Genomic DNA, 10,572 nt, shown 5'->3' on the forward strand with positions numbered 1-10,572 from the left:
CTGCTGCTAGTTTCCATGCAATGTTTTTGATACTTTGCAGCACAGCTGGTGCTTGAGTTTTCAGCTGTTGCTCTAAGTTTCAGCATGCAGGAAATTACTTGTGTTCATCTGCAGAGAAGTGTTCTTGGACACTTACCCTAAGTATACTTTTCTTTTTGTCTGTTCATTCAATAATGATGAAAATCATGGTTTTTTGGGAGGGTCTCTTTTCATTAGTATAGCAAGTTACTTTTCTGATTGCATCTCCTTTAGAATACTTAATTTTTCATTTGAATACTTTTCATTTGAATAGACACTACTGAGGACAACCAGAGACATTACCTTGCTTTAGCTCAAACCACCAGTTGGTTGTTCAAGACTAAATTTTGGGAAATTGTAGCTTTATTGTGAAATTGATTTTTATATTGACTTAGTATGGGTCTTTCTGTGTTGTATTTGTACTAGCTCTCCTATTTTTAATAAAGCAATAAAAAATAAACTAGCTTTCAGTTTAATGAAAGGTTCTACCAGCTGGGAAAGCTTAATTTCTGGCTCAAAGTGCTGAAGTGCCCTCAGGTTGTCCTAAAGCACTTGGGCAAAGCCTTACATTTTTGAAAAATCATTGAAGTAATGTGGTCAAACTTCCAGGGCATTGGTTTAATTTTATGTTATCAATATGATTCTTGCACTAAAGGAAACAGCCTTCTTTTTTTTTAAGATGCTTAAACCCTTCAAACTTTATTGCCTTAAATTTCACTCTTGAAGCAGTACTTTCAACAAAATTAAGCATAGTTATGCTGTCCAGTAATTTTTTAACACACTGAGACTTAAAAAGCTTTTGAAGAAGGATATAGCAAGTTCTTACAAACCTTGACAAAGTTAGCCATGGACAAAAGATAGAAACTTGCTGCAGTGCCCCTGTAGGAGGTAGAAAAGACTGATGTCTATTTGCTGCTGCAGTTTGCACTGGAAACTCTCTGCTTGTAGTAGCATCTGGACACAATGCTGTGGTTTGTAATGACCCTTGTAGTAGTTGAGTGAATCCAATTCCTCTCCTTACTCTGTACTGATCTTCTCTACAGAATATGTGGATCCCTTGTATCAGTGCAGATTCTGGTCTGGGGAATTCTTCTTTTGCCACATACTGTTTTTTCATAATCTTTATTAAACACTGCTTAGAAGAGAGAGCAGAATTGTCAGCGTACTACATCATCTTCTGTGTAAATATTTAATTTCAGTGTTGTCTTTACATATATGTGGTTTTTAAATATGGTTTGTGCTTCTTTTTTCAGCATGAAACCTCCTTCATATTAGATTTTTAAAAATAAAAATAAATATTGAGGATCTCTAACTACATTGACACATACTTTTAAACAATATTTAAATCTTGGCTATATCTTAAAGCATTATATTCTATTATATAGACATGTTATTGTAAGTATATTGTAAAATAAATAAATATATAAACTGTGTAGATATTAGTATAAATTATGTGTATGTCTTTGTGGAAAAATAATATTAAAAGATATTTTAATATTATTAAAACATATAGTATCTGGTGTATGCAGGGCAAGGGCAGATAAGAAACTTGGTTTTTCTTGTTGCTTTGTATCAGTGAGTTGTTAATGGGTGAGTTGCTGCATCATCTCTGATGCCTGTAGAGCTTTAGAACTCTGCAGGTTGTCTTGTAGTAGTATGCATTGAATTATGAATTCTACCTGCAAGCTTCTCTTTGCTTTTTAGAATTCACAGTTGAACAAATTTTCTTTTTTGCAACGTTAGCCACTGTGGCTCTAGTTACACTTTGCAAAGTGTTTTTCAGATTTTGAAGCAAGGTGCACCCTACTACTCTGTCACCAATAACTCTGTCATTGATGTCTCATCTTTTGGCTGCTAAACATTGATTGCACAACAGCGACAGGAAATATATAATTTTTTTCTGAGGAACTATGTACCAGAACTCAGAAGTATCCTTTTCTTAGTCTTGAATTTCTCTGCTTTCCAAGATCCGATTTTCTAATACTTTGTTCTCATGATTTCTGTAGATCAGTAAAATCCTTTTCTTTCCCTTCTGCCCTCTTTGCCTCAGAGTCATCTTTTGTGCCTGCTACTTCAGGTGAGCAAGAGTAGGAAAGCAGGTGTAGTGTGTGGTAAAAGGAAGCTTGGTTTGACTTATAATGGATGACCAAGCCTAATAACCAGTGGTTGATCACTCTCTACAAAAGTACTTTTTTAGGTACCATGCATTATCTTTCTTAAATCATTCAAGTTCTGTTAAGGTTTTGCAAATTAATTTTTAACTGAAAATGTGATTGGGGTGGGATGTGTGTGTGTGTATTATTTAGTTTGATGGTAATAATTTACGTTTGAATTTTCTTGCATGAACGTGTTATAAACTCACGTATGGGAAAGTATATGTGAGTTTCACCTGCTAAGATGCGATTTTACTGCAAAATTTGAAAGCTGAGCTAGTGATGCTGAAGAAAAAGGATGTGCAGTCATTTATCTTGATAATCCTGTATCTTGTGTTAATAAGTAATGCATTTACTTAATAGCTTAAATAGGAAAGATCAGTGAGTGAGTTCATGCAGGTTCTTTTATTTGAGAAACTTTAAAAATTTCTATTCAGTCATAATCATATTTTAAATATTGCAATCAGTGAGACTTCTGTTGCACTGGATTTGTACAGTAAATACTATATCAGGTTTCCTTACTGTATGCATTTTGTCCTATGGTGGAACAAGTGGTTACTATCCAATAGCAAGAGAGAACTTAGGCCTGAGAGGAAATGAAAGGCAATTGAGTATCAATGTTATTTTGTAACATTTGGTTGTAACTTAACTTCATATCCTGACAGTGTGTACAGTAAAGCTCAGACATATGCAAATTCAGTGATGATTTTTTTCATCAAGATATTTCACAATTTCAGAAATTATTATTAAAGAAATCATGGAAACCTGAGAAAACTTTCTCTGTTCCAAAAGCATGTGTCAGTGTGTGGTGACTGCTTTCACTGCTCATACAGAATAGCATAGATGAACTGAAGTGTGACTTTGTTCCCTCACCTAGTGATTTGTTTAGCTCTCTTTTTGAAACCTGTGCTGAAACATGAGAGCTGTTGTTACTGAAGGGTTTGATTATGAATGGTGAAGTGTAGTAATATCAGGTCTTGTGGTTTGGAGTGTGTCAGGAAGAAGCAATTTCAAGTCATCTCCTGACTGTAGCAGCATTTCTGAAAGGCTTTAAATAGCACTTAATGCCCTAGTAAGACATTCAAAGGAATATTTTTAATAAGCCTTTTTTTTTCCATCTGGAAGGTGTCAAGAAATCATTCTGCTCCTGTATGGGTAACATTATCTCAACCACCTGTTTTTTGAGTTTGTTTGTTTGGTTTGGGTTGGTTTGTTGGTTTTTTTTTTAAATAAGAAGCCAGTTTAGACCTAGATCCTCCCAACTGAAAAATCCTCTCTGATTTAAACTTTTAGAAGTTGCCCTCATTTAATTCTATGATATAGGTGCTTTAAGATATAATTAAATTCTCTTGTCTTCCCTTTATATTCTCTTTATTTTTCTTCCTCTTTTATAAGTACAAGTGATGTAAAAGTTAAAGCCCCTCGTGATCCACCGAATTCTAGTATATAGTTTAGAAAACATCCCATACAACTCAAGAGTATAGCAGACTCACTTTGAAATTTTGGGCATGTCCTGTCAGTTGGTTTGTGAAAATTTTCTGGTTTTTCTTTAGGAGGAAATATATTTCAACCGGTCTCAAATACACTCCTATTATTCTTTATAAAATAACAAAGACTTTTATGTTTAGCAGCTTTAAAATGAGAATAGATACATTTCTACCCTGTGTATTACTAGTGTGCTAGCTTGTTGGGGTGCTCTTTCAGGAGTCCAAAACAAAAAGTAAGTCCATTAATTACATTATTGAACCTCACAGTCTTTTCTCATAACTGCATAAATCTCTGACAATCAATATTTATCTTGCATGTGTGCTTTCTTCAGTAACTCTTTTACCTCAAAAAACTTGATTTGCTCATTGAATCTTGTGGCCTGGTTCTTCAAATAAGGCAATTTGTATATTTTGAGAGCTTCAGAACCTTCTGATATGAGTTTAGTTAGTGGAATTTAAGGGAAGAGAGTTTAAAATAGTGACTCCATGAGATTAATTTAAAAAAGAAAAATCAATGTGCATTATTAGAAAATGTCATAACCAGTTAATGCTGTCTAAAGAACAGTCATCTAATTACTATTTAACTGAAACCATGTGCGGCATATAATTGTCTTCCTGAACAACCTTACCTAGCATTGTCCCATTTGTATTTTTACTGTCATTTTTGAGGTTATTGTGAAGAATTTCTACTCAAATTTGTCACTGTATTATGTTTAATGAATAGATTAAGGTTGTAGCTCAGTAGTATGTATCCTGTATTCCAAGATAGAAGGAAAGTTCAGAAAGGTACAGTGTGTGTCAGCAGTGGTACTTGATAGTCTGAAGAAGTGTCAGAAGACCCTTGTGTAGTTGCTCATTATTAGTGGCTGGCTTTTTTCCCCTGCCTTCACTCAGAGTCAGATAGAAGCATGAGAGACAGGATTTTTGTGTTCAGACTCAGTTGTTTATTAATTCTTATCTAAAGTACAGTGAGTTCTACAGAACCTCAGCTAACAAGCTACAAGTGAAAAAACGGAGTTGTATCTTGCTTGTCACAAGGTCTTTTAAGGCCTAACTATCCAATTAAAAACTGACATCTATATTATTTATGCTTTTGACTCAATGACCAAACACCTGTGACTCGCCCTGTGGTACTTTCTACCCAACCAAAAACTACTCCCTAAAATCAAGAAGAAGAAGGAACACAAAGGAAGAAGATGCCACTGCCCAAGAACCTCCATCTTGTCCCATGCCTATTACTATATTCTAAAACCTGAGATACCAAACCCTTCACCATGTGATATTGCACGCTTCTATTCAAACTACATACCAGTAATTCCAACTCTATCACTCAAATTTGGAAGCCTTCTCTAAGGCCTCAAGTTTAAAGCAGTGTTCTCCTGAGGGCCAGTGCCAGAAAGCACAGAAAGTTCAAAACTCCCAGGCTTCAGGGTTCCAACAGCTCATCTCATAACTTGGACAGTGAAGGTTGGAGTCAGCAAAATATACTGTATGCTTAGAAATGCTGAACAGGCTTCTCTATAAATGTGGATTGGTCATAGTCTAGAATTATGTCCTGAATATTCACCGGTAGTCACGGGATGAGTAAAGGAGTCATCCTCCTCAGGGTTCAAGTGCCTCAATGTACAGTAATTTCACGACCATAAGGCGCACTGGACTATAAGGCGCACTTTTTTTTTTGCAGCGAGGCTTCGCCCCCAGCTCCCCCCGCACGGTTGCTGGCCGAGGCCCCGCCTCAACCCGGCGGCCATGGGCCAGCTGGGCCTGCCTCCACCCGGCAGGGGCCTTCACCCAGCAGCCATGGGCCCCTGGGACTGCCTGGACCTGGGAGCGGCGGTGCTGTGGGCCCAGAGGCCTGCCTTCACCTAGCAGCCATGGGCCTCCGGGCCCGCCCCCAGCCGGCTGCCACGGCACTGCCAGCTCCCCCCATGGCTCACAGCTCACACTTCCGGTTTGGCAAATTTCGCAACTTTGTACATCATATAAGGCGCACCAGACTATAAGGCGCACTTCCGTGTTTGAGGGAAAATTTTAGTCAAAAGGGTGTGCCTTATAGTCGTGAAATTACTGTACATCTTGCTTGAAAAACCTTGGTTTGGCAGCTGTCTTGATTTAGGGTAAATTTAGGGAGGAAACTTTTGAAGGAGTCTCTTCAGAAAGTAGATTTAAGTGATCCCTCCCCCAAACAGTTCAGGAGGTAAATTTTCTTCGAGAGAAGTGGAAAAGGTTTTTGTTTAATGAGCAAAGTACTCACAAACATTAAAAAATGAATAATATTAAACAATAAAACTTCTTGTTGCTCTGAAGAGATGAGAGATTTCAGAATCTAAAGTCTTTTTTGTAGGTATGGCATTTTTCAAGTTAGGAGCTGGCAATGCAGCATCCAAGGGGTGAGGGGGTACCTCTCCACACTGGGCTTTGCTGGTGTGTGTTCTCAGTGTTGGTCTTCTGGACCAGAGCAGAGTTGAACAGGTCCTCTGAAGAAGCCACAGTCTAGAGAAAAACTTTTTGTCTTGGCTAATGAACTAGAAGCTAGTTTAAAAGTAGAGAAAGACTCTCAGTTTTCTCTTCCCTGCTATAGGGCTGCGATCTCCGAAAGCACTCTGAGAATTTTATTTTTCTTTCACTGCCTGTGCTAAGCAGCACAGTCTATGAGAAAAGGAATTTCAGGGGAGTAAAAATAAAGTTTCTGCAGATAAACTGTGCACATCTTCTACTGTCCCTTCATGCTCTCTCTGTCTCTCTGGGCCTAGCTTAGACCTACAGGGCCCATTTCTGAGCAACAGTATAGGTGAGGAGGATACCAGGATACCACATCGTAAAGTCACCTCAGGACACCAGCCCAGGGAAAGGTTGCATTGAAACTTTAGTATCAATTCAAGAAAATCAGAGAGAAAGATACCATCATCCTCTTCAGTGGAGTTCTGACCACAGACTGTTATAGGTCTCAGGATTACTTTGCTCCAATTGAACTCTGTGACATAGATGGAGTCATCCTTCTAACAGACTGTAATAAAAAAGTTTAATTCTTAACGATGTACTCAAAAATGTGACTGATAAAGAAAATAGAATAGGAGGCTGCAGTAGGCCATCATATCTTTATATCTTTAACTTCTGTAGTGACCATCCACAGACCCTTCATTTATAGTGCTGCTCTGTGAATTAAGGGAGTACCTTGAGTATGTTTGACAGATGGAGAGTGGATTGTGCTCTGCAAAATATTGCACATTGAGCAAGTTCTTAGTTTTCCTTTGGCTCACCAGAAAGTGCAACTGTTTATCACAAGCAATCGTATTGTCATATTAATATTTTCATATTGAGATAAACATTAGATATATAAAAAAATTATTAGTCTTTTTTTTTCACTCTGGCTGTTTATAGTGCTCAGTGTTCCCACAACTTAACAGCCTGACAAGGAGTTGCCTGAGGACTAGCAGTTTCTTTGGAAGCTCTACTATCCTCTTCAGCCACTGTTAGACCAAAGTACTTGGTATTACTATTTGCATTTATATCATGATGTTCTTCTAACCTTACTGTATTCTCCCTCAAGTATTATCATGAGTGCTTTTCTTTCCCACTAAAATATGGGAAATATATATATTTCCAGTACATTACTATTTCTGAAAAGAAGCACTTGGTTTTATCTTAAACATGTGGGGCTTCTGCACTCAAGGTTAAGCCTGTAATTATTTTTCCTTTGCTGCTGATACTAGAATACTTTTAGATTTTTTTTTTTGTTTGTTTTGTTGTTTTTGTTTTTTTTTTTTTTTACTGCCTGTCCAACAGTAAGTGGGGTTCAAACACTATCTCTTATGGGCTTGTCCTTGTTTTTTCAAAGAACTGAAAACACTCTGTGTCTGTCAGTACTTGTGTCCTTCTTAAGAAGACAAGGAATTAATGTTTAGTCATATCTAGGCAGGTTAGATACAACTTACTGTCATAAACTAAGGGCGATAACTGGGAAAATTTGGTCAATGCTTCAGGTGAAAATAACCTGGTACTCACCTAGGCAGAAACCAGATTTTTTCTATTTCCTGTTGCCAGCAGTGGCCTTTAGATGACAAGTCATTTTGGGAGGTTCTCTATATATGATGTTCTTCAGTCCTAACTTGTGTCCATGTATGTGGTGGTGTTAGGTGGTGTGTGTTAGGTTTCATCTCTGACTCGTAGCATGGTGTTGCACAAGGTAGTCTGTCCAAGCATCTATTGGCCCTCAGCAATCATGTGAATGAAGTAGTCATCATCCCGTGCTGGGCTGTGTGTCAACTCACTCAGTAGCTGGGCACTTTAGGCTTCAGAGAGAGTGTTGTTCTTATCCCCACTGGTGATGTCTGTTATGGATGCTATAGAAGTCATTAAAACCCATTCAAATATCTCTGAGTCCTGTTATCTCTGAGGAATTTCTACATTTTAAATTAATTTTTCAATACTGAGGACTTTCATGTCTTAAAATATTCTATTCTGCTCCAAAGAATTCTGGTTGCCTGTTACACTCTCTAAATAAGGAGATAGTATTTCCTTTAATTTCACAGTTGTCTGAAGGCAGTGAATTTTTGGAAATGGCAGCATCTAATTATATTTTGTCCCATTCCTGTTACTAGTAGAGCTGGCATTCAGTGTTGTCGTAATGTGACTGGAAGTCATATCTCTGTGTCAGATTTCATTTTTTACATGTATTTTCTAGTCTGTATAGTACTAACTTTTAAAACAAACAATATTACTTTTTTGTTCAAGAAACTACCCTTCTCACCTGTATTGGAATATTTTCTTTTGCTTTAATATCAAGCCAGTAATCCAGATTTCCTTAGATCAAGAAAGCCAATGAGGTAATGGACATATGCAGTGAAGCTGAATTCTTTGTTCATCAAGTCAGTCTTGGAATTTTATTTGGTCCCTTCCCTGGGGAGGCTGTTCTGGTGATTGACCACCCTCTCAGTGAAGAGCCTTTTCTTAATGTCCTGTCTGAACTTCCCCTGGTACAGATTCATGCCATTCCCTCATGTCCTACCACTAGTCACCAGAAAGAGGAGAGAGGGGATCAGCACCTCTCCTTCCACTGCCTCCCTTGAGGAAGGTGCAGACTGTGTGGAGGTCACCCCTCAGCCTTCTCCCAGCTGAGCAAACCAAACTGCTCCTTCTAAGTCTTGCCCTTGAGATCTTTCATCATTTTGGTCTCCTCCTCTGTACACACTCTGACAGTTTGATGTTCTTACAGTAAGGCACCCCAGCCAGCACAGAGTGCTCGAGGTGGGGCTGCACCAGTGCAGAGCAGGACAATCACTTCCCTCACTTGGCTCGCTGCACTCTGCTGGATGCACCCCAGGGTACAGCTGGCCCTTTCAGCTGCCAGGGCACACTGTTGACTCATCTACAGCTTGCCATCAACCCAAACACCAGATCTCTTTACCCAGCACTGCTCTTGCTTATTGTCCTCCCATTTATGCATCTAACCAAGATTACCCCATCCTAAGTAGAGAATCCTGCAAAACAACAGTCTCAAGAAAGCTTTGGTATGTTAGCTTGTTTAATCCTTGTCATAAGTTTCTTTTTCATTCAGAAGTTCCTTTCTGGCTCAATGTTGCTTCAGGACAGGTTGTAAAGAGAAGTGACAGTTCTGTAAGTGCCATAAAGCAACTTCTTAATTAGCTAATGGTAGTTTTCTGAATGCAGATATAGTTCAAAGGTTCTTAGAGAGACATTAATTGGCAATTGACTGAACAGTATTTCTTTGTAAGATTTCGCGTGTCTCAGCTTTTAAGAAAAAGAATACATTTGTTAAACTAGGTAATTTTTCTTACTATCAGTCAGTAATTTGTAGTCTTGTGCTGTTTTAATAACAAATCACATTAAACTAGCAGGTAGGTAGTGCTTTAGGAAAATGGCTGGATTTAACATTTTGTTTGTTGGCTTCCCTGAACATTAGGTAGATTTTTGTCCACCTACTGTAAATGTATAAAGTTTATTTATGCATTTCACTTATTGAAATTACTAATAAAAGGTACAAACAATTTTTATTTTACAGGTCAACAGCAAGGACAGGATGGAGTAAAAGTACAGCAAGCCACAATAGCTCCTGTAACCGTAGCAGTAGGTGGCATTGCTAATGCTGCAATTGGTGCTGTTAGTCCTGATCAGATAACACAAGTGCAGCTTCAACAAGCTCAACAAGCTTCTGACCAGGAAGTGCAGCCTGGCAAGAGACTGAGAAGAGTTGCCTGCTCGTGTCCTAATTGCAGAGAGGGAGAAGGAAGGTAAATGTAACTTTTATCAGTATATGTTTAAGCATCTTATCACAGCTTGCCTTATTTGGGAATGAGATTGTCCTATATTGACTAGATTTTTAATGCTTTCTATTAGAAAGTACATTTGTGTGGGCTGTTTTAGACAGGGTTTAAAATTGCCACTATTAGCATGAAATGTTTCTCCTAATAGCTGGTAATGTTTTCAAGTATAACTACTTAGCTGTTTAAATATAATCTTTTTAGAGGCAGCAATGAGCCAGGAAAAAAGAAACAGCATATCTGCCATATTGAAGGGTGTGGAAAAGTTTATGGCAAGACATCTCATCTTCGGGCACATCTGCGCTGGCATACTGGTGAAAGACCATTTGTCTGCAACTGGATTTTTTGTGGCAAGCGATTCACAAGGAGTGATGAGTTACAAAGGCATAGAAGAACCCATACAGGTTGGTTATCCCTCTCTATAGCCATAGTACAGCAAGTCTGAATCGGAGTGGCCATAGTCAAACAATGGTATCAAGGTTCTCACTTACTAAGTTAGCTGAAATTACCCTTAAATGTAAATAAAGTTACTTTAAAACAAGGAAGTGGTAGATTTCAGTTTTCGTTAATTTAGGCTGACTGTGAAGTCATATATATAAAAAGGGATCTGTTCCAACTGTTCTTTTGTACATA

The 10,572-nt window shown here is 38.1% G+C and overlaps 1 protein-coding gene across 1 annotated transcript in view; it reads left to right on the top strand.

Annotated features, from left to right (window-relative positions):
* SP4 (Sp4 transcription factor) overlaps positions 1-10,572 on the top strand; it is a 29,933-nt gene that overhangs the window by 13,884 nt on the left and 5,477 nt on the right. The window contains exons 4-5 of the mRNA XM_033059344.2: positions 9,681-9,909; positions 10,144-10,343. Of these exons, the coding sequence (XP_032915235.1) occupies positions 9,681-9,909; positions 10,144-10,343 (429 nt within the window). The remainder of the gene's footprint in view (positions 1-9,680; positions 9,910-10,143; positions 10,344-10,572) is intronic.

This window comes from Catharus ustulatus, chromosome 1 (assembly GCF_009819885.2).
Source record: "Catharus ustulatus isolate bCatUst1 chromosome 1, bCatUst1.pri.v2, whole genome shotgun sequence".
Taxonomy (NCBI): domain Eukaryota; kingdom Metazoa; phylum Chordata; class Aves; order Passeriformes; family Turdidae; genus Catharus; species Catharus ustulatus.